At 43.5% G+C, this 24,147-nt stretch overlaps 1 protein-coding gene across 3 annotated transcripts in view; it reads right to left on the reverse strand.

Moving 5' to 3' along the window:
* Positions 1-722: 722 nt before the first annotated feature.
* LOC139386060 (vasodilator-stimulated phosphoprotein-like) overlaps positions 723-24,147 on the reverse strand; it is a 29,364-nt gene continuing 5,939 nt past the window's right edge. For 2 of the 3 annotated variants that reach the window (XM_071131476.1, XM_071131477.1), the window contains 13 exons: positions 12,267-12,438; positions 10,339-10,519; positions 10,108-10,174; positions 6,705-6,787; positions 6,355-6,590; positions 6,054-6,181; positions 5,838-5,889; positions 5,694-5,721; positions 5,538-5,583; positions 5,340-5,396; positions 1,304-1,373; positions 1,153-1,210; positions 723-991 (listed from right to left, as the gene is read on the reverse strand). In XM_071131476.1, coding sequence (XP_070987577.1) covers positions 954-991; positions 1,153-1,210; positions 1,304-1,373; positions 5,340-5,396; positions 5,538-5,583; positions 5,694-5,721; positions 5,838-5,889; positions 6,054-6,181; positions 6,355-6,590; positions 6,705-6,787; positions 10,108-10,174; positions 10,339-10,519; positions 12,267-12,438 — 1,216 coding nt within the window. In that variant the 3' untranslated portion in view covers positions 723-953. The remainder of the gene's footprint in view (positions 992-1,152; positions 1,211-1,303; positions 1,374-5,339; positions 5,397-5,537; positions 5,584-5,693; positions 5,722-5,837; positions 5,890-6,053; positions 6,182-6,354; positions 6,591-6,704; positions 6,788-10,107; positions 10,175-10,338; positions 10,520-12,266; positions 12,439-24,147) is intronic. The other variant, XM_071131478.1, reaches the window with a different exon arrangement.

Consider the following 24,147-nt stretch of genomic DNA (forward strand, 5'->3'; position numbering starts at 1 on the left):
GGCCAAGTACATTGCAGAAAGAACAAGGATTCCCTCCATAGCACAGAACCACAGCACTCTCCTCTCTCACAGCACTCCGGGCAGTCGTCCATCACATTCCCTTTGCATGTCTCCTCTGACTTCTCCAAGTCTGTAGAATTGAAGTTTGCGTAGTTTCTCTATTGAGGCCATTGACAGAACAGTCCACTTGGGAGCGGTAGACTTTGCTTCAAGGCAGTATAAGCTCTTGCCGTTGTGCACCAGGCCTGCAGGGAGCAGTGTGTGCTGTGGATGAAAGCCCTCAACCACAGGGTCCATGAACAATCTGGTAGGGTCCTCCCACATTCTCAAAATAGGCCAAGACAACACAACATAACCCTTGAAAGCTAGGCCTATCTAAAATATTTTATTTGAAGGCCGTATGAGGTTGAAGTTGTGCCAGGTTAAAGAGGATTCTTACAAAAGCCAACCACCCACTCTGCCATTACAGTAACAAGAATGAATGATATGATCTTCCCTGATTACTGAATACCCCAGTAAATACAATGGTCTGTCTGACAAAGGTAGTGAATAGGAGCACGATTTCTATGGGACAGATACATGGGGGGGGGGGGGGGGGGGGGGGGGGAAATACAACTGTACATGACAAGGCGTAAGAGCAACAACAGCTGTGATTATGTGCTCTGCAGTGGTTGTCATGAAATGAAGGAAAAGTTGGAGACAAGAAGGGATGAGCGAGGAGAGCTGGTATCATCGCAGCAGGTGATCTAGTCCTTTGTTTGGATGTGGTTGTTAAATCGGTTCCCTGGGTTAAGGTACAATTAAATGCAATTATGTAGGTATGTGAATGTGAGGAAGATAAAGAAAAATCCCTGGGGTACACTGGAGGGGGTGATGGGGGAGAGGTCCACACAGGGCCATAACGTCCTCTATCCATTCTATCCCTCAGTTCCTCCCGCCACACACTAGCAGAACTATGTGGAGCCCCTCTTCTGTAGCTCCTCAATAAAGGCTGTGGAACAGGAGACAAGGAACAATCAATACAACATCTGACAAAATAAGTAGTGCCTTTGCTATTTTCTCCCTCACCTAATTTGGACTTTTATACTAACGTCATTGGAACAGTCTGTGTGAAACATGGTTGAGGCCCAAAACAAATATCTGAAGTCTCACCTCCGATTATCTCCTCCTTGACTTTTTGTAACTCCTTCCGCATCTCATCAAGAATCTCCTGCAAAAAGCAATCAAAACATTATATCATTTACAGTATTAGTATGTCTTTACTAGTCTTGGCATTCGAGGTGCAGCAGAAAATAATATTTACCTGTTTAATCCTCTCAATATCAGTCTCTTCACCACCTCCAGCATCATTATTAACACCTGCTTGCTTCACCCTGGATGAGGTGTGGCAATGGGGGGGAAAGAAAGCAAGTGGGTAGGGGAGGCAGAAAGGGAGGGACTGATTAAGATCGAGCATAGGCTCATCACTGTGACAACCTACGCTGTCAATACAACCCATCACCATAGCACCACCAAAGAAGCCTCAGGAAGCACCACACATACAAAACCACATTCTGTGAAAAACAGACAACCCAAGGATGGCTTTCAAAGTTTCAATGACATTTGACTGTTGACCACAACACCAAATGTCCAGAAATAACAGGCCAAACACACAATATTCCATTCTATACTACATCAAGGGATATCAAATTCCAAGAATCCTTAAATAATATAAAGTAAACTTGGAAAATCATCCCTCAACTGTTGAATAAGAAAAAGGCATCTACAGTGTATTCGGAAAGGATTCAGACCCCTTGACCTTTTCCACATTTTGTTACGTTACAACCTTATTCTAAAATTGATTAAATAAATAAAAATCCTCGGCAATCTACACACAATACCCAATAATGACAAAGTGAAAACAGGGTTTTAGAACAGAAATATCTTATTTACATAAGTATTCAGACCCTTTGCTATGAGACTAGAAATTGAGCTCAGGTGCATCCTGTTTCCATTGATCATCCCTTGAGATGTTTCTTCAACTTAGAGTAAACCAGTGGTAAATTCAATTGATTGGACATGATTTGGAAAGGCACATACTTGTCTATATAAGGTCCCACAGTTCACAGTACATGTCAGGGCAAAAACAAAGCAATGAGGTAGAAGGAATTGTCTGTAGAGCTGAGTCAGGATTGTGTCAAGGCACAGATCTGGGGAAGGGTAGCCAAAACATTTCTACAGCATTGAAGGTCCCCAAGAACACAGTGGCCTCCATCATTCCTAAGTGGAATAAGTTTGGAACCACCATGACTCTTCCCAGAGCTGGGTGCCCGGCCAAACTGAACAAACAGGGGAGAAGGGCCTTGGTCAGGGATGTGCCCAAGAATCCGATGGTCACTGACAGAGCTCCAGAGTTCCTCTGTGAACCTTCCAGAAGGAAAACCATCTCTGCAGCACTCCACCTTTACAGTAGAGTGACCAGACGGAAGCCACTCCTCGGTAAAAAGGGCACATGACAGCCTGCATGGAGTTGCCAAAAGGCACCTAAAGGACTCTGACCATGAGAAACAAGATTCTCTGGTCTGATGAAACCAAAATCGAATTCTTTGGTCTGAATGCCAAGTGTCACATCTGGAGGAAACCTGGCACAATCCCTACAGTGAAGCATGGTGGTGACAGCATCATGCTGTGGGGATGATTTTCAGCAGCAGGGACTGGGAGACTAGTCAGGAGAAGAAAAGATTAACAGAGCAAATTACAGAGAGATACTTGATGAAAACCTTCTCCAGAGTGCTCAGGACCTCCGATGGATGAGAAGGTGCACCTGCCAAATGGACAACGACCCAAAGCACAGAGTCAAGACAACGCAGGAATGGCTTCGGGACAAGTCTCTGAATGTCCTTGAGTGGCCCAGCCTGAGCCCAGACTTGAACTCGATCGAACATCTCTGGAACGAGCTGAAAAAAGCTGTGCAGCAACGTTCTCAATCCAACCTCAGAGCTTGAGAGGATCTGCAGAGAAGAACACCAAATACAGGTGTGCCAAGCTTATAGTGTCATACCCAAGAAGACTTGAGGCTGTAATCGCTGCCAAAGATGCTTCAAAGTACTAGGTAAAGGGTCTGAATACTTTAAAAAGTTTGGGGTCACTTAGAAATGTCCTTGTTTTTGAAAGAAAAGCCTATTTTTTTGTCCATTAAAATAACATCAAATTGATGTCAACAGTGAAGAGGCGACTCCGGGATGCTGGTCTTCTAGGCAGAGTTGCAAAGAAAAATCCAGATCTCAGATTGGCCAATAAAAAGATAAGATTAAGATGGTCAAAAGAACAGATACTGGTCAGAGGACCTCTAGAAGGCCAGCATCCCGGAGTCGCCTCTTCACTGTTGACGCTGAGACTGGTGTTTTGCGGGTACTACTTAATGAAGCTGACAGTTGAGGACTTGTGAGGCATCTGTTTCTCAAACTAGACACTAATGTACTTGTCTTCTTGCTCAGTTGTGCACCGGGGCCTCCCAATACTCTTTCTATTCTGGTTAGAGTCAGTTTGCGCTGTTCTGTGAAGGGAGTAGTACACAGCGTTGTACGAGATCTTCAGTTTCTTGGCAATTTCTTGCACTGAATAGCCTTCATTTCTCAGAACAAGAATAGACTTACGAGTGTCAGAAGAAAGTTTTGTTTCTAGCCATTTCGAGCCTGTAATCGAACCCACAAATGTTGAAGCTCCAGATACTCTAGTCTAAAGGTCAGTTTTCAGCTGTGCTAACAATTGCAAAAGGGTTTTCTAATGATCAATTAGTCTTTTAAAATGATAAACTTTGATTCGCTAACAACATGCCATTGGAACACAGGGGTGGGTGATTGTTGCTGATAAATGGGCCTCTGTACGCCCATGTAGATATTCCATAAAAAACATTTTCTTTAAAGCCGTTTCCAGCTACAATAGTCATTTACAATATATACACTGAATTTACTGATCAATTTGATGTTATTTTAAATGGACAAAAAATGTGCTTTTCTCTAAAAAACAACGACATTTCTAAGTGCCTTCAAACTTTTGAACGGTAGTGTATAATTGGTTATATAGTTATGTTTATGGTAGAGAACAAGGTGTTTATTCAAATGGCTGTGCATCTACCAGGGTCAAGATATCGATAATTGGACCTTTGTTATTCCTAATCTATATCAATGACCGTGCTGCTGTGTCTTCTACCGTACTTCCCATTTTCTTTACAATAAGAAATATTGTAAAAACATTTTATTTATTTATAAAGAGCCAAAAATCTCAATTGGTAGGAATGAAATGGAAGTCACATCCACTAGATTCCTTGGAGTTGTAATTGATGAAAAGTTATCCTGGAAAGATCATATTCAATTTGTCTGCAGCAAAGTGATGAAATCTGTTGGTATCATCAGAAAGATTAGTGGTTTGGGTCATCAGGCTTGCTTCCTAACTCTATACTATAGTTTAAAATGTACCCATATCTCATTTACTGTAATATTGTCTGGGCCAGTACACATGCCTCCTACCTACACAAATTACTTAAGACTAGCTACCTCCTCTAATTACCTGGCTCCATCTGCACCTTTGTTTAAGAAACTCAATATCGTGTCTATTTACGACATTAATGTACGCCAATTGTGCACTTTCATCTACAAATATTCGTACCTCCCGAGACAGTTTACCTAAACCCGTCAATGGATTCTTCCAGGTAAATTCTGAAATCTCTCTCACATAGTCGATTATCTATCAGATATAGAAGTAACATACTCTGAAATGCTTATCTTCACATTGAGGGATTCTGTTTTGGCAATAACCTTAAGCGATAACTGGGGGTCAGCCTGATGAACCAAACTATTCAGTAATCCCCTTCATATAGCTTAACTCTCATACTAAAATGGTTTGTGTGATTACTGATCAATTAATTTATAATTAGTAGGTTTTGTTATCCGTTTTAACAAACGTTTTTGTACTCGTGTATTGGATTTTGTTTTTTTGTGGTGTTTTTTTAATATAAGCCCTTGGGCTTCCAACCACACCTCCACAACATTTAAAATATATATTTTTTAACAAATCTGTATTGTTGTCCATCACTTGATTTCTTTGGTACAAATAAATAAATCAATTCACATATCAGAATGGAATCCTGCAGCTTTTTGAGCAGAGATGATAAAAGCTGTCACAGAAGTCACAGCGTTCTGCAGTCCACTAGGTGGTGCTGTCAACAGAACAATGGCCCAGCACCACTCTTTGAAGCTGTGCCCCTGTTGACCTGACAGAGGGAAGGGAGGTGGGACGGTATGTTAGGAAGAGCAGCAAAGCGTCAGTCCTGTTGTCTTGTCAGGGAAGGGACTTTGTACCTGGGACCTTGGGACAAGGGAGAGGTGGAGTCCATGCTCTTGGAGATGGAGTGATTCCTGTTTGTGAGACACACACTGCTCTTAGAACGAGACACAATCAACACCACACACACCTCTTTGAATTCTGAGATTGACATGCGTCCACACAGGCTGCTCTTACTACAGACACGGAGAGAGCATAGGAAGCTGAAACCTTACCTTGGCATAGTGGCTGATTTCTCCCAAGGTCTTCGTCCAAGAGTGTCTAAAAAGCAGAGAGGCATATTTTAAATCCAAACTGTATAAAAGTCTAATATTAAACAAATTTGTCTTCCAGATACAAGCAAAACAGACTGACACACAGACGGTTCTCACCACTTTGGCCTTGGGACTCTGAGTATTCCTGTAGAGAGAAAAGAAACAGTTAGACAAGCAAAACTTGTGTGTTTTCTGACTACATGGACACCTTTCAAATCTGTATTCACAACATAGTTGGCCAATAAATTAACAAATACTTACATTATCTGCCATCTTAGCAGGTGGCTTAGCCCCACCGTCTGCCATTTTTTTCCTGAACAAGACAGACAGACATAAAAGGAGAGTAAGAGTTTGAGACAACACTTAATTAAAGATTCACCAAGCTAGATCAGTGCCATAGAGGGGCATACACAGCGCTATAGACTGAGGCGTATGGATCTGTTCATTTATAGGAGTGCGTTCTTCAGTGCCACCTACCTCCGTGCCAAGATGGATGCCATCTCACCCATCAAGCCTCCTCCACCACCACCACCGATGGAAGCACTGGTGCGGCTTTGATCAGGCTTGGCAGCCGGTGCTGCAACAGCAGCAGCACCACTATCCTCCTACAGAGGGCAGTAGAAGACACAGGAGATGTTAGAGTATCAGTATCGACACAACACTTTAGCTCTTGCTAGCATTGCAAAACAGAAATGAATGGTGGTTGCATAAATGTGGAGATAGTTTTGTATCTATCGTTATGCTAATTCTAATCCTGATGCCACTTTCTCTCTCTCACCTTGGCCACTCTGCGGAGCTTGGCCCCGGCTAAGGCTGCCGCCAGGCCCCCTGCACCTCCCCCTAGACCCCCATCTCCTCCCGGGGAGGGCAGTGGTGGGGCGGGCGGGGGTCCTGATCCTGCGGCCGGGGGTCCTGGGGGAGGAGGTCCCGGGGGTGGAGGGGGCCCAGACGGAGGAGGGCCGGGGGGTGGAGGAGGGCCGGGAGGTGCTGGGGGAGCCAACGATGCAGCGGGCACTAAAAATAAATAAAACGTTAAGACAGTCAGTGTACTACGTTCAGGGAATGGGTAAAACAAATAAAGGTGTGATCAAATAGGCTAATTGTATTGCCGTCAGTGTGACCTCTGACCTGCTGCAGCTTGTCTCTCTCTCTCCTGCCTCTCTCTCTCCTGACGCTCTGTCTCCTGCTGTTCCAGCCTCTGCTGCTCCAGCCTACAGGGATAAAACTCATGGGGATTAACACTAAGAGACAAACAAACAAACTAAACACACCAAAACAGTCAACAGATTAAGAGGCACAAATAATATAACAATGTATCTGGTGAAGGGATGAATGGAAAGGCACCACATCCTCCCTGAAAATGAGGTCTCAAGCCAGAGGTGACCTGGCAGAGAAATTACATTCTGGTTTTCATCTTTCCACACTAATGACATGGCAAGTGTATCAGCAGTTATTTAATTAAAGCAACAACCATTTTCAAACAATCCTTGTCTAATTGTGACAAATGGCTCTGGAGCAGCATTAGACTGAAGAGCATATCTGTTATTAACTTGTGCTGAATAGGCGGCTATGCTGGGTTGGTGAAGGAGCTCCTGATTAGTCCAGCACTGAAATTACACATTTGGCCAAGAAGCCCTAATCCGGTGTCAATCCAGGTCCCCTACCCCAGCACATCTGTCACCCACAAGACCTGCAGCTGCCACACACACACACTTTAAAAGCACTCTTGGTTGACTGAAGGCTGGTGTATACTTTACTGTCAAACATTTGCTTACGAGCCCTTCCCAATGATGCAGAGTTTAAAAATAAAATAGCAACAAAAGGAATGAAATACACAAGAATGGAGCTACATACAGGGAGTACCAGTACCAAATAAAATGAGCAGAGCTACGAGGTACTTGAGGTAGATACTGTATGTACAAGCAGGGTAAAGTGACTAGGCATCATGATATATAATAAGAGTAAAATAAAGAACAGAGTAGCAGCGGCAAATTAGTGTAAAAGTGTGTGCGTGCTGTGTTGGTATGCGTGTGTGTGCACGTACAGTGCCTTGCGAAAGTATTCGGCCCCCTTGAACTTTGCGACCTTTTGCCACATTTCAGGCTTCAAACATAGATTTGCAGTGGTCTGATACTCCTTCCATTTCAATATTATCGCTTGCACAGTGCTCCTTGGGATGTTTAAAGCTTGGGAAATCTTTTTGTATCCAAATCCGGCTTTAAACTTCTTCACAACAGTATCTCGGACCTGCCTGGTGTGTTCCTTGTTCTTCATGATGCTCTCTGCGCTTTTAACGGACCTCTGAGACTATCACAGTGCAGGTGCATTTATACGGAGACTTGATTACACACAGGTGGATTGTATTTATCATCATTAGTCATTTAGGTCAACATTGGATCATTCAGAGATCCTCACTGAACTTCTGGAGAGAGTTTGCTGCACTGAAAGTGAAGGGGCTGAATAATTTTGCACGCCCAATTTTTCAGTTTTTGATTTGTTAAAAAAGTTTGAAATATCCAATAAATGTCGTTCCACTTCATGATTGTGTCCCACTTGTTGTTGATTCTTCACAAAAAAATACAGTTTTATATCTTTATGTTTGAAGCCTGAAATGTGGCAAAAGGTCGCAAAGTTCAAGGGGGCCGAATACTTTCGCATGGTACTGTATGTAGTGTATGACAGCTGATGTTCCGGTACGGTTTGCCGGACGGTGGCAGAGTGAACAGTCTATGGTTTGGGCCTTCCTCTGACACTGCCTGATATAGAGGTCCTGGATGGAAGGGAGTTCGGCCCCAGTGATGTACTGGGCCGTACGCACTACCCTCTGTAATGCCTTGTGGTCAGAGGCCGAGCAGTTGCCATACCAGGCAGTGATGCAACCCGTCAGGATGCTCTTGATGGTGCAGCTGTAAAACCTTTTGAGGATCTGAGGACCCATGCCCAATCTTTTTAGTCTCCTGCGGGGGAATAGGTTTTGTTGTGCCCTCTTCACGACTGTCTTGGTGTGCTTGTTAGTGATGTGGAACTAGTGATGTGGACGCCATGGAACTTGAAGCTCTCAACCTGCTCCACTACAGCCCCGTCGATGAGAATGGGGGCGTGCTCGGTCCTCCTTTTCCTATAGTCCACAATCATCTCCTTTGTCTTGATCATGTTGAGGGAAAGGTTGTTGTCCTTGCACCACACAGTCAGGTCTCTCATCATTGTCTGTGATCAGGCTTACCACTTCTGTCATCTGCAAACTTAATGATGGCGTTGGAGTTGTGCCTGGCCGTGCAGTCATGAGTGAACAGGGAGTATAGGAGGGAACTGAGCACACATCCCTTAGGGGCCCCTGTGTTGAGGAGCAGCATGGCGTTTGTGTTGTTACCTACCATTACCACCTGGGGGCGGCCCGTCAGGAAGTTAAGGATCCAGTTGCAGGGGGGAGGCATTTAGTTCCAGGGTCCTTAGCTTAGTGATGAGATTTGAGGGCAATATGGTGTTGAACGCTGAGCTGTAGTCAATGAAAAGCATTCTCACATAGGTGTTCCTTTTGTCCATGTGGGAAAGGGCAGTGTGGAGTGCAATAGAGAATGCATCATCTGTGGATCTGTTGGTGCAGTATGCAAATTGGAGTGGGTTTCCGGGATAATGGTGTTGATGTGAGCCATGACCAGCCTTTCAAAGCATTTCATGGCTACAGACGTGAGTGCTACGGATCGGTAGTCATTTAAGCAGGTTACCTTAGTGTTCTTGGGCACAGGGACTGTGGTGGTCTGCTTTAAATATGTTGGTATTTCAGACTCCGACAGGGAGAGGTTGAAAATGTCAGTGAAGACACTTGCCAGTTGGTCAGCGCATGCTCGGAGTACACGTTCTGGTAATCCGCCTGGCCCAGCGGCCTTGTGAATGTTGACCTGTTTAAAAAGGTCTTGCTCACATCGGCTACGGAGAGCGTGATCACACAGTTGTCTGGAACAGCTCATTTCCAGCAATTGAACATTTCTGTACAAAAAAAAAGATAAACACGATAAAAGTCACTATATAGCAAAGGAGTTGGAGCTCGTAAGATGTCGCCCCTTACAGTCGGTACCATCTTGACAATCATATCTGTGACCATTACTACCACCATTTGATGGACGATCTCGCCAGCCTATCCCAGAGCCTCCCCAGTGTGTTATATATTGCCCATTAGACTAAATGAGATGAGGGGTAAAAGCTGGGCATATCCTTGGCGAGTGTGGGGTCCACAGGGAGAGGAGTTGGTGGGAAAGGACAGATTTCGACGTCAAAGAGTTGACCTTCTTTTGCTTTACAGACTCCGTCCTCAAGAGGCTGGCTGAGGGCTAAGCAGCGGTAGGCTAATGCCGACAAATCCTTTGAGTCAGTGTGCATGTGTGGTTATGTAAAACCAGATCAGTGGGACTCTGGTCATACGAAGATATTTTGTCATGATACTTGTATTGACCCTTAATTACAACTCAATCTGGAAGTAAAGGTGAGTGTACTGTACTACCCCCTCCCACCCCAGATATCCCACACTTGGTACCTCCGCTGCTGTTCCAGTTCCTCTGGGGAGGGTCCATTTGACACTGGGCGTGGGAGGGTAGCGTAACCTGGAGATGGAGAAGGGAGAGAGAGTATGACTTAGGAAGAAAGCTGTGAGATGCAAGTCATGCTCATGTTTCTACACATGCATCTCTCGCAATTCTTTCTCAGACAGTGCTGTGCCTTTAGGTAATTGCAAAGCATGTTGAGGCTGCATGTACGATAATAGTACCTGCGTCTGACAGGGAATTGAGCACTTCCAGTGCGTGGGCGATTCCGTTGGCGAAGAGGGCAGCATCCTCCTTACTGCCAAAATTGAGGCCCCACACCTGCCGTGCGTCCCGCCACTGGTGGAAGTTGGGCGTGGCCTCATTGTACTTCAGGCCTTTTACAATCGGACAGTTAATCACCACCTTAGAGAGAGAAGGGGGTCGGAGTCAAGACATGACACTCCCAACATTGGCATATCACGGATACCACTTCGTTATCAAAAAACAAGGTGGGGCTCCATATAGTTGAAATTGAGATTTTAGATAAGAGAACAGTCTTTACTCATGTTGTATGGAAGGAATTACATTGGTTATGGCAATACTAGACCTTAATACTGACACTCAGTGATAAAAATCCATACCGGTATGTGGATCCATTAGATTATATATTGCCCTGCTCTAAGTGTTCGTGTTTAGGTTGCATCTCAGTCTAATCTTCCCTAATTGAAAGCTTTTCCCATATTGCACTCAGCCTGTGCTTTCAGATCAAGGTAGAGGAAGCCAGTTTGGACAAGAGAAATGTACCCTAGGTTTATATCCGCCCAGCAGGTGGCACCAGCCTGATGATTCAATACAAGTCACAGTGCTCTGGGTTTGAGTGACTCAGTCTGAATGTGCTGATGCATCGTTTCTGTTTTACAATCCCTGAATTCCACAGAGCGGAGGAGCGAGCGCCTTAACTCCCCGCGCCAAAAGAGTCAGGGAGAGAGAGACGCAGACACAGAGAGAAGGGACAGAGATACTCAGAAAGAGAGAGAGCAAGAGAACAAAGGGGCGGGAGGGAGGGGAGAGATGCAAACAGAGGCAACAGTAATGAGAGATGGGGAAGGCATCCTTAAATTGTCACAGGAAGTGGTTGAGCTGGCCAACCCCTCTCAGGAAACAAACGTCTAGGGGGAACACTCAGGCGACTGGATGTTTAATGAGAGGATGATATGGAGAGAGGGATGGGGTGGTGAGATACTATTAATGAACATAAATGCAACGATTTTACTGAGTTACAGTTCATAAAAGGAAATCCTTAAATTTAAATAAATTCATTAGGCCCTAATCTATTGATTTTACATGACTGGGCAGGGGGGGTGCAACCATGGGTGGGAATAGGCCCGCCAAATTCTCTAAAAAAACATTAAATTCTCTGGCAAGAACTCTGGTGGACATTCTTGTAGGCAGCATGCCAATTGCACACTCCCTCAAAACTTTAGACTGTGGCATAGTCTAGTGTACCAAAACTGCACATTTTAGAGTGGCCTTTTATTGTCCCCAGCACAAGGTGCACCTGTGTAATGATCATGCTGTTTAATCAGCTTCTTGATATACCACACCTGTCAGGTGGATGGATAATCTTGGCAAATGAGAAATGCTCACTAGCAAGGATGTAAACAAATGTGTGCACAAAAATAGGAGATAAATAAGCTTTGTGGATATGGATAATTTATGGGATCTTTTATTTCACCTCATGAAATCAACACTTCACATGTTGCGTTTATATTTCTGTTCAGTATATATAGTGCTGTTTGTCTAGTTTTATTGTTAAAGCTGTAACAGTAGGAGGTGGTGTAAGTATTGATAGGCCCCATGTGCTCCATGCCACCCAGGCCTGTATTAGCCTATTGGCCCTTATGGGGGAACTATAGGAGGCAGAACACAGCCCTTTGACCCAGCACAGAGAACCTGGTGTAGAGTCTGTGCTTGTGTTACTGAGGAAGTTAGTGGTGTTCGTGTGCCTGCGCATGGCCACAGGTGGAAAAAGGGCTGATTCACAGTTGTACAGCTGGCAGGGCTTGTTGGTACTGTTGATGTACAACATCACACAATCAGTGAAACATGTACGCACACAGACTTAAACCCATAGATAATGTAAATAGACGCACACACACACACACACAACCTGTTGATCTGTCTGCATCTTGCGTCCCACCACTCTGAAGGCGTTAGTAGAGGGATTGTGGTAGATCTGGACCCTGCTGAAGTTCTGAGGCCCGGTTCCTGCCGGGAGCCACTTCTTATTCCCATCATCATAGATCATCACCGTGGCCCGAGCCTGGCAGATACTGGACTCACTAAGGGAGAGACAGAAAGAGTTATTGTTAGAGGTCGACCGATTAATTAGCATGGCCGATTTCAAGTTTTCATAACAACCGGTAATCTGCCTTTTTGGACGGCGATTATATCCACGAGGAGACTGCGTGGCAGGCTGACCACATGTTACGTGAGTGCAGCATCAAAAGGACCTTGTGGCTGCAAGGAGCCAATTCAAGTTGCTAGCTAGCATGAAACTTTTTTTCTTCTTTTTAAAATCAATCTTTACATAATCACTAGTTACAGTGGGGCAAAACGGGATTTAGTCAGCCACCAGTTGTGCAAGTTCTCCCACTTAAAAAGACGAGGCCTGTAATTTTCATCATAGGTACACTTCAACTATGACAGAAAATCACGTTGTAGGATTTTTAATGAATTTATTTGCAAATTATGGTGGAAAATAAGTATTTGGTCACCTACAAACAAGCAAGATTTCTGACTCTCACAGACCTGTAACTTCTTTAAGAGGCTCCTCTGTCCTCCACTCGTTACCTGTATTAATGTCAACCGTTTGAACTTGTTCAGTATAAAAGACACCTGTCCACAACCTCAAACAGTCACACTCCAAACTCCACTATGGCCAAAACCAAAGAGCTGTCAAAGGACACCAGAAACAAAATTGTAGACCTGCACCAGGCTGGGAAGACTGAATCTGCAATAGGTAAGCAGCTTGGTTTGAAGAAATCAACTGTGGGAGTAATTATTAGGAAATGGAAGACATACAAGACCACTGATAATCTCCCTCAATCTGGGGCTCCACGCAAGATCTCACCCCGTGGGGTCAAAATGATCCCAAGAACAGTGAGCAAAAATCCCAGAACCACACGGGGGGACCGAGTGAATGACCTGCAGAGAGCTGGGACCAAAGTAACAAAGCCTACCACCAGTAACACACTACGCCGCCAGGGACTCAAATCCTGCAGTGCCAGACGTGTCCCCCTGCTTAAGCCAGTACATGTCCAGGCCCGTCTGAAGAAGAAGATTGGGAGAATGTCATATGGTCAGATGAAACCAAAATATAACTTTTTGGTAAAAACTCGTGTTTGGAGGACAAATATTTTTTTTCTGCAAAGGGACCAGGACGACTGATAAAGGAAAGAATGATTTGGGCCATGTATCGTGAGATTTTGAGTGAAAACCTCCTTCCATCAGCAAGGGCATTGAAGATGAAACGTGGCTGGATCTTTCAGCATGACAATGATCCCAAACACACCGCCCGGAAAGGAAGGAGTGGCTTCGTAAGAAGCATTTCAAGGTCCTGGAGTGGCCTAGCCAGTCTCCAGATCTCAACCCCATAGAAAATCTTTGGAGGGAGTTGAAAGTCCGTGTTGCCCAGCAACAGCCCCAAAACATCACTGCTCTAGAGGAGATCTGCATGGAGGAATGGGCCAAAATACCAGCAACAGTGTGTGAAAACCTTGTGAAGACTTACAGAAAACGTTTGACCCCTGTCATTGCCAACAAAGGGTATATAACAAAGTATTGAGATAAACTTTTGTTATTGACCAAATACTTATTTTCCACCATAATTTGCAAATAAATTCATTAAAAATCCTACAATGTGATTTTCCGGATTTTCTTTCCCATTTTGTCTGTCATAGTTGAAGTGTACCTATGATAAATTACAGGCCTCATCTTTTTAAGTGGGAGAACTTGCACAATTGGTGGCTGACTAAATATTTTTTGCCCCACTGTAACTACACATGGTAATGATATTACTAGGTTAACTAGCTTGTTCTGCGTTGCATATAATCAATGCGTGCCTGTTAATTTACCATCGAATCACATCAATTTTTTTACCCCTTTTTCTCCCCAATTTCATGGTATCCAATTGTTGTAGTAGCTACTATCTTGTCTCATCGCTACAACTCCCGTACGGGCTCGGGAGAGACGAAGGTAGAATGTCATGCGTCCTCCGATACACAACCCAACCAGCCGCACTGCTTCTTAACACAGCGCGCATCCAACCCGGAAGCCAGCCGCACCAATGTGTCGGAGGCTACACGTGCACCTGGCAACCTTGGCTAGCGCGCACTGCGCCCGGCCCGCCACAGGAGTCGCTGGTGCGCGATGAGACAAGGACATCCCTACCAACCAAGCCCTCCCTAACCCGGACGACGCTAGGCCAATTGTGCGTCGCCCCACGGACCTCCCGGTCGCGGCCGGTTACGACAGAGCCTGGGCGCGAACCCAGGGACTCTGATGGCACAGCTGGCACCCCGGGAGACCCACTTGATTTAACAAAAGCGCATTAGTGAAAAAAAGCACAATCGTTGCAATAATGTACCTAACCATAAACATCAATACACAAGTATATATTTTTAAACCTGCATATGTAGTTAAATTAATGTTAGCAACAATATTACTGTTGAAAGGCCATTTATTCCTAACAAAGACCGTAATTAATTTGCCAGATTTTTACATAATTATGACATAACATTGAAGGTTGTGCAATGTAACAGGAATATTTAGACTTATGGATGCCACCCGTTCGATAAAATACGGAACGGTTCCGTATTTCACTGAAATAATAAATGTTATGTTTTCGAAATGATAGTTTCCGGATTTGACCATATTAATGACCAAAGGCTTGTATTTCTGTGTGTTTATTATAATTACGTATACGATTTGATAGAGCAGTCTGACTGAGCGGTGGTAGGCAGCAGCAGGCTCATAAGCATTCATTCAAACAGCAGCTCTTAGCAATGCTGGGATGCACCGCGCTGTTTATGTTTATGACTATCAACTCCCGAGATTAGGCTGGCAATACGAAAGTGCCTATAAGAACATCCAATAGTCAAAGGTATATGAAATACAAATGGTATAGAGAGAAAGTCCTATAATAACTACAACCTAAAACTTCTTAACTGGGAATATTGAAGACTCATGTTAAAAAGGAACCACCAGCTTTCACATGTTCTGAGCAAGAAACTTTAACGTTAGCTTTTCTTACATGGCACATATTGCACTTTACTTGTCTCCAACACTGTGTTTTCGCATTATTTAAACCAAATTGAATATGCTTCATAATTTAATTTGAGACCAAATCGATTTTATTTCTGTATTATATTAAGTTAAAATAAAAATATTCATTGTTCATTCAGTATTGTTGTAATTGTCATTCATTTAAAAAAAAAATATATATATATATATATATATATATATTATATTACAAATATATATATTTTTTAATTGGCCGATCAATCGGTACCGTTTTTTTTGGTCCTCCAATGATCGGTATTGAAAAATCAGTTATTGTACAATGTAATTATTTAGTATTACTTATTATGCAAAAAAAACACTTAAGGGATGTGTTGGGGGAGGGGTAAATGGAGGAGGGAACCAGGGGCAAGTATGGTAGAGTACAGAGGAGTAGGAAGAGAGGGAGGGGAGAAGACGGGACAGGGAGCAGAGGGGGAGAAAGAATCAGAAACATTAGCCAGTTCACATGCTGCAAAAAACAAGACAATCTTGAGAGTTGAGCCAGTCCATCATCCAGTTGGTCTGGTCAAACTCACCCAGCCACTGTCACACTATGGCTGTCAATTGACCCACTGATGCAAGCCAGCACAATAAACTCTTAATGAAGGGAGGAGGCAACAGGTAATACACCATATTGAATGGTGTCTCTTCATCACAATCAACAGGCCATGTATACACCTGTGGGTGTATAGTCAAAGTGTAGGCCCTCCCTTGACATGTGTATTATGACAATATATGCACTGATGCATTTACCAGACGTTAGTATGTGTGAAAGAGTGAAAGACAGTGTGGGAAGAGATAGACGAAGAGTAGGCAAAACAGACCAGACAGAGACAGAGGGAGTAAAAGAGCAAGAACGCAGTAGGGTCATTCCACCAATTTGGTGCCTTTTGAGACGTGTAACTTGGTAAAAAAAATATATTTACTTTTGATCAAATGTTAAAATGAGGTGAAATGTCATAAAAAGCACATGTTCAATTTCATAAAAAACATGTTTTCCCCATGTCAAGAAGTTAAATGAAAAAATGACTATAATAAAGTGCCAAATTGAACGTAAGAGTTGACGATGTCCATCTTAAAATCAGCCATGAATCTCCTGGTGATGGGGAATGGAAACTTGTTTGCAACAGCGAGTGGCAATTGAATGCAAGCTTCATAAAAATGTTTCAAATTGTTAAAACATTTCTAGCCCCCTATGAGTAACATGGTTGACGTGTTACAATCGACCCCCTGGGTTTTCCAACACAAAACAGCAGAAATTGGACAAAAAGACTAGAACCAGCTCACCAGCTTTTACACAATGATTTGTTTGATTTACAATGTTTCTTTTGAAAATAATATTTAAAAAAAGGAATCATTTCAGCGTATTAAAACAAGAGTTCAGGAAAAGTAACAGGGTTGACCTTAAAAACGAGGGACAGATGTAAATTAAATCACTGAATCCGATTATGATTTATTTCATCTTCAGAAATTACTTTGTCAAGCAACAAAATAACTATCGAATATCGAATCCCTGAGCTGACAAGGTAAAAATCTGTCGTTCTGCCCCTGAACAAGGCAGTTAACCCACTGTTGCTAGACCGTCATTGAAAATAAGAATTAGTTCTTAACTGACTTCCCTAGATAAAGGTAAAATAAATAGAGGATACACAAAAGGGACATGTCAAAATTAAGAATTTTGGCACTTTAGCAAGTCTTAATTCATATTTAAAATCTTATTGATTTCGCCATGTGGTCTATGTTAAAATGCACATCATTTAATATAACAGGCTTTTAAAATTCAATATTGGTCCACAATTTCTACTTAAAAATATCAAAATGGACACAAAAAGGCACTCTTCATGGAAGGACCCATTAAATCGCAAATTTTATGACAATAGGAGAGATGGTTTGATCCAAAATAAGATTGTTTGGGAACAACAATGGAGGCTGACAAAGTCCGGAAGCTCGGCTGTGCTCCGGGTCTGAGAGGAGGATCTGGAACCTTCCACCTGCACAACATCAACATCTCCTCCCACCCACCCACAGGGAGAGCCCCTACAGATAGCTGACTGCCATGCAGGCTCCTGGGGCAGTTTTGCATTAAGTCCCACAGACAGAAAAATAACACTGGAAATGCAACCTGTTCTTAGGAAAAATGTACCAGCTAATACAAACCGTGGCACTATCACAGCACCTGGTATATAAGAGAAATTAAACAAAATGTAGACACTACTGGAAATACAAACCGATCTATAGGAGAATACTGCAGTGTTACGCAAGTAGGCTTATGTGCAGTGGCACTGACAGACCAGTGTCACCAACTAGAGCCAGGCATGGTGACATGGTGCTGGCAGGGTGACAATGACAGATGGTGAGGGCCTCCCCGATGCTCTGGCTCATGTCAAGGCTCACACACACACAACCCCCTAGTCACACATACAGGAGGTCAAAACTGGTTATCCAACCACTCCACAAATGTCTTGTTAACAAACTATAGTTTTGGCAAGTCAGTTAGGACAGGTCATTTTTCCAGCAATTGTTTACAGAGATTATTTCACTGTATCACAATTCCAGTGGGTCAGATGTTCACCTCCACAAGTCTGGTTCATCATTGGGAGCAATTTCCAAAACGCCTGAAGGTACCACATTCATCTGTACAAACAATAGTACTCAAGTATAACACCATGGGACCACGTAGCCATCACACCGCTCAGGAAGGAAAAGTGTTCTGTCTCCTAGAGATGAACGTACTTTGGTGCGAAAAGTGCAAATCAATCCCAGAACAGCAGCAACTGCACATGGGGACAAAGATCGTACTTTTTAGAGAAATGCCCACTGGTCTGATGAAATAAAAATAGAACCATTAGGCCATAATGACCATCGTTACGTTTGGAGGAAAAAGGAGGAGGCTTGCAAGCCGAAGAACACCATCCCAAATGTGAAGCACGGAGGTGGCAGCATCATGTTGTGGGGGTGCTATGCTGCAGGAGGGACTGGTGCACTTCACAAAATAGATTATGAGGAAGGAAAATTATGTGGATATATTTAAGCAACATCTCAAGACATCAGTCCGGAAGTTAAAGCTTGGTCGCAAATGGGTCTCCCAACTGGACAATGACCCAAAGCATACTTCCAATGTTGTGGCATAATGGCTTAAGCCCTGACCTCAATCTTATAGAAAATGTGTGGGCAGAACTGAAAAATCATGTACAATCAAGGAGGCCTAGAAACCTGACTCAGATACACCAGCTCTGTCAGGAGGAATGGGCCAAAATTCACCCAACTTATTGTGGAAGGCTACCCAAAACATTTGACCGAAGTTAAACAATCAATGCTACCAAATACTAATTGAGTGCATGTAAACTTCTGACCCACTGGGAATGTGATGAAAGAAATAAAAGCTGAAATAAATAATTATCTACTGTTATCCTGACATTTCACATTCTTAAAATAAAGTGGTGATCCTAACTGACCTAAGACAGGGAATTTTTACTGCGATTAAATATCAAGAATTGTGAAAAACTGAGTTGAAATGTATTTGGATAAGATGTATGTCAACTTCTGACTTCAACTGTAGATTTCAACTTTTGAATTCACATTACATCCTTGTCTTACCTTCCACAGTAGCCACTAAGCAAACTACTTCATCCGAGCAATCTTTCTTCTAAAACATTACAATATTGAATAATGCAACAATCTACAAGCATGTGCAGACAATTGAAATGGTTTATTTTCTCATCCCTACACATCAAATTAGCTGACAATACACATAACTCCTGCTAGCTAGTTTCAAGTTATTGTCACGTTCACTAGTACAGTGAAATGCCTTACTTGCTCTTTCACAACAAGTTCGCCAGTTTACATTGCAGTATATGTGTAGCCCACGGTATTTTGGCTTAAAGTCTAGTAAGTGTGATGAGAGAGAGGAAGACTGAGCGAAGGAGGGAGCAGACCGTCAGAGAGCATGCCTCATTTCTCTCCCATTTCACCTCTCTCCAGTCTGTGATACAATCTCCCACTTCCTGTGACACAGCTCTGTAGCCACAGCCCACTTCCTGCTCCCAGCAATGCCTAATAAGGGTTGACTCAACCTGACTAGTGAACAATAGACACACGCTCATTCATACACACACACACACAAACAAACAAACTCACCCGTTCAGGTTTAGCCACTCATGTGCCCACTGTTGACCTAAATGTTTGTTAGGTAAGCATGTGCAGAAAGGAGGAAGTGCTAGAAAGAAAAATTAAATAAAGATGTCCCTGGCTGGGGACAACGTGTGAGGAAAGAGATGTGGATCGTGGTCAGTAGACAGAAGTACAAGCCAAACTTTTCCAGCAAGAATGCCAATATTCCATTTAAAAAAGGTTTGCTCACATTTGTTTTTAGTGAATGCAACCCACCCAGGTATGGAGCAGTGAGGGCAGCTCCAAACTGGTAAGGTACAGAGAAAAGGGACTGGGAAATGGATGCATTTTTAATTGGAGAGAAAGCAGGGGCTCAGGAGGACAGAGTGAGGAGTGAATTATTGATACATCTACAGACATTGAGACTCCCATGTTAAAGCAGGCCACACACACAGTCCACAGGGTTGGCAGGCATGCTACATGGGTGCACATGTTTTTCTACACGTTAACATCTGAATGAACCATGGGGGGGAAAAGTCCATAAACAACTTATTCCTGTGACAGTGTCCAAGCAGCACACATAATGCAGTCCTTGAAGGTTAGTTAAGAGTCCAGACTAGCAATTAAGCTAAGCATTAACTAGCTGACCAGTTCATTTAATTAAGAGGTGTTGTACTGTGAGAGCCAATAGGTCACTGGCTGGCTGAGCATTAAAATAACAACTCAAACAAGGAATGGACAGGACAGTCTTAATCTGAGGAATTTTCACATACCCTTGAAACATTAACTGTGTTGGACGTGGCTGCAGCACATGTCAAAATCATAACCAAGTGCTGCTGCAAAGGTTAGGAAAATATCCTGTTTGTCAAGATGACAAATTAGCAACCTAACTGATAAACATTATGATAAAGTTTACAGTCTGAATACACAGACAGACAACACCTACCAACAAACCAAACTCAATGACAACGTTTCGTTGAATAAATAAACAAAATATAGAAGCTCAGACATTTAGAGCCAGAATCGGAGCCTATAATTTCTCAGTCAGTGAGGGGTTAACAGGAAACTGCAGTGCACAACAGAGGCACACGCTCTGAGAAGTCTGTATAAGGCTTTGCTCAGAGCTTGTACTGACAAGTACAGCCAGGTCCAGTGTCTCTCCTGCTCGCTCTGTTTACCTGGCCCTCCCACCATGCTCTGCTCCACACTCCTAATTTTCTTCCCTCCCCCTCTCTGTCTCTACGTCTGTCCCCCATCGTCCCTCTTAATCCCTCAATCCTCATCTCTGCGTTCATACTTAGGCTACCAGTTAATCAGTCAACCATTATTTTTTATCTCAATCCCTGTGCCAACATGTTAGCAATTTGGACATTCCCTCCACTGTTCCACTTTGGCCTCTGTTCATTTGGCAGAACATGTTGGATACTCATATGTTGAGTGCTTGCTATGTCCTGTCAGTGTGCTATGATGTTGTGGGGTCAGTCATGACAGACAAACTGTCCAGTCTAGCACATCAAATCAATAGAAAGTCTAATGCGCTTTAATTTGCTCACAGATGGAGTCATGTACCAACCAAAAATGGTGCTTGAACTCCAAAAGCTTTTTATTATTCTAATTTGTATATCATGACTAGATCAACATGACTAAAGATAATGAAATAAGATGCATCACATCTCAGTTTATTCAGATCTTAGGACTTCACGCCTAGTGGAAATATGAGTGGAATTACTTTTGTTCACATGACCTCTTCCCACTAAAAAATGTCTAGTTTAAAAGGAGCCAAAACAAAAAGTAAAGCAATGCTAACTCCCTCTCTCAGCCTTGATAAAAGTAAAGACCCCAGTTCCAAGTCGTGGATGATGAAGATGCCGAGTACACACATTCATAAAGGCAGAGTAAAAATAACCTGGTCCTGTCTCTCCTGGATACAGCGCACAACCTGGGTATCTCTAGCACCACAAGGTGAGTACACACACAAACAACGTGGGCATAGGTGACCAACCATGTGTGACCTCTCATTCAGTTTACGTACAAAAACAATTGCATTAGTTTTGAAGTTTCCAGTATCATCTGACAGTATTGTCCTCAATGAAATTACCCTCCAGTCAAGTACAGGGCTGTCACAGTGACAGACTCAGTGATATATTTTTCATGTAGTGTATGTGGACAACTGCTAATTGAACATTTCATTCTAAAATCATGGGCATTATTATAGAGTTGGTCCACACTCCCTTCGCTGCAATAACAGCCTCTACTCTTCTGGGAAGGCTTTCCACTAGATGTTGGAACATTGCTGCGGGGACTTGCTTCCATTCAGCCACAAGAGCATTAGTGAGGTCGGGCACTGATGTTGGGCGATTAGGCCCGGCTCGCAGTCGGTGTTACAATTCATCCCAAAGGTGTTCGATGGGGTTGAGGTCAGGGCTCTGTGCAGGCCAGTCAAGTTAGTCAAGTTGTTGCGCCTAGACGTTTCCACTTCTCAATAACAGCATTTACAGTTGACCGGAGCAGCTCTAGCAGGGCAGAAATTTGACCAACTGACCTGTTGGAAAGGTGGCATCCTATGACGGTGCCACATTGAAAGTCACTAAGCTTTTTAGTACGGGCCATTCTACTGACAATGTTTACCTGTGGAGATTGCATGGCTGTGTGCTCGATTTTATACACACTGAATCCACTCATTTGAAGGGATGTCCATATACTTTTGTAGTGTACCTCTGGCCCAATTGACACTAACACAGTGGGACACAGGCAGTAACAGGACTGAATAACAAGTAGTGTTAAAATCGGTCAAACACAAAAACACATAGGCTGTACACTGAATAGGATGATAAATGGACCGAATACCTCAGATCCTTGAAGAACAGGTAGTTTTTGTAAGAGGCAAACCATATGGACTGACTGGCTGACTACTGAAGCCTCAAACTAAAGATTGAGGAGGACCAGGACCCCTGTTGTAATCCTTTGCCTACTGCTGTTAACTTTCCTTCTCTCCATCTCCCTTCCTCGTGCCTGCCTCTCCTCACACAGGTCCTAGCATGCCGCTACATGCAGACTAGTGCTTTTAGTCTCTCCCCTGTGAGGCACACAGCACCAGGCGCCTGAGTGGCACAGCAGTCTAAGGCACTGCATCTCAGCATCACTACAGACCCTGGTTCGAGTCCAAGCTGTATCACAACCGGCAGTGACTGGGAGTCCCATAGGGCGGCGCACAATTGCCCCAGCATCGTCCAGGTTAGGGTTTGGCCGCTGTAGGCAGTCATTGTAAATAAGAATTTGATCTTAACGGACTTGCCTAGTTAAATAAACACAGCACCAGGCTCGCTCTCCCTCTCTAAGGTGTTGGATTCTCTGTCTCTTGTTATGTTCTGCCTCTCAAACTCTTTCATGCGCCAACTCTCTCACTTTTTCCTCTTTCTTTCTCGGTCAGGTCCAAACCACTCAGCATTCTTTGTGTGCTGACTCATCGGTGCCGGAGTTTCTCTGGAATCGTCTCTCCAATGTTGTGGAAACGTTCCTTGGCTGTCTGGGCCAGGCCTCTGACCACTTGAAAGAGGCCGAGGAGCAAAAGCAGCATTCCAGCTCCTGAAGCGCTCTGGGGGTGCCATGACTGGCACTCACTATGCCCTTATTTGGACCGTCGAATCATCTCTCTTCTCTCTGCGTTCACTTAATTCCTTTTACAGGGCCAAGCGTATCCTCCCTGAGGCTGAGGAAGAGGCATTACCCCTTGGAGAAGATCCCCCCCCCCCCCCCATTAGGGGGTGGGGACATGATGAGAGTATCTCCCCACTCTCTCAGTTGTCCAGACATATAACTCTGTCCCCATCTCTAGAGAATATGTTATGGGTATGAAGCTGAGCGCACAGAGCATAAAAGAGCAAGGGAGGAAGGATATAAACTAAATTGAGTTGATACCTCACCTTTATGGAGGTCTGCGAGTGCTGCATGCCTGTGGCTTGACACTTAGCATCAGCTATATAGATGCTGAGTAGTAGAATTTTCTTTATCGGCTTCAAAAAGTGTCAACAATGGTCAAGACTCAAGTACATTTTTTTTGCTGAAGTACACAATCAAATCATGGATCTATGAAATGCGCTGTCTTACTCTGTGATAGTATGCACATACCATCTTATAAAAGTGTCTTCTAAATGGTTAAACTTGCCTCGTGGTCACTAAGGTTAATTGCATGAACATGCTTGTTAGTTAAGAATGAAGCAACGGAATGAGGATCAGTAAATCTACCTTTTAAACGAGGTGGTACTTTTTACAGCTATATGCCATAGTGGACATTCAGTAGAGATGATTCACAAATTCACTACCCATTGAAAATGTATCCAAATGACTAAACCTAGAATTATTCAACACAGATCTCAGACAGAGAGACCCAACTGGGAGATGTGAAGAAGCAACCAGTCCAGCGATAGCACAAAAGCTGATAGTTTCTGTAAACAACATTAGTCGCTTCGCTAATCATTCACAAAAAATATCACCCATGCAGGAAATAGTTTGATGTCAAATCTAAAAAAATAAACTCACTATTTAACCAACAGTGGCATCGCTTGAGCCTCTATTTTAATCTTCCAAACAAATCCAGT

The sequence above is a fragment of the Oncorhynchus clarkii genome, chromosome 27, assembly GCF_045791955.1.
Source record: "Oncorhynchus clarkii lewisi isolate Uvic-CL-2024 chromosome 27, UVic_Ocla_1.0, whole genome shotgun sequence".
Taxonomy (NCBI): domain Eukaryota; kingdom Metazoa; phylum Chordata; class Actinopteri; order Salmoniformes; family Salmonidae; genus Oncorhynchus; species Oncorhynchus clarkii.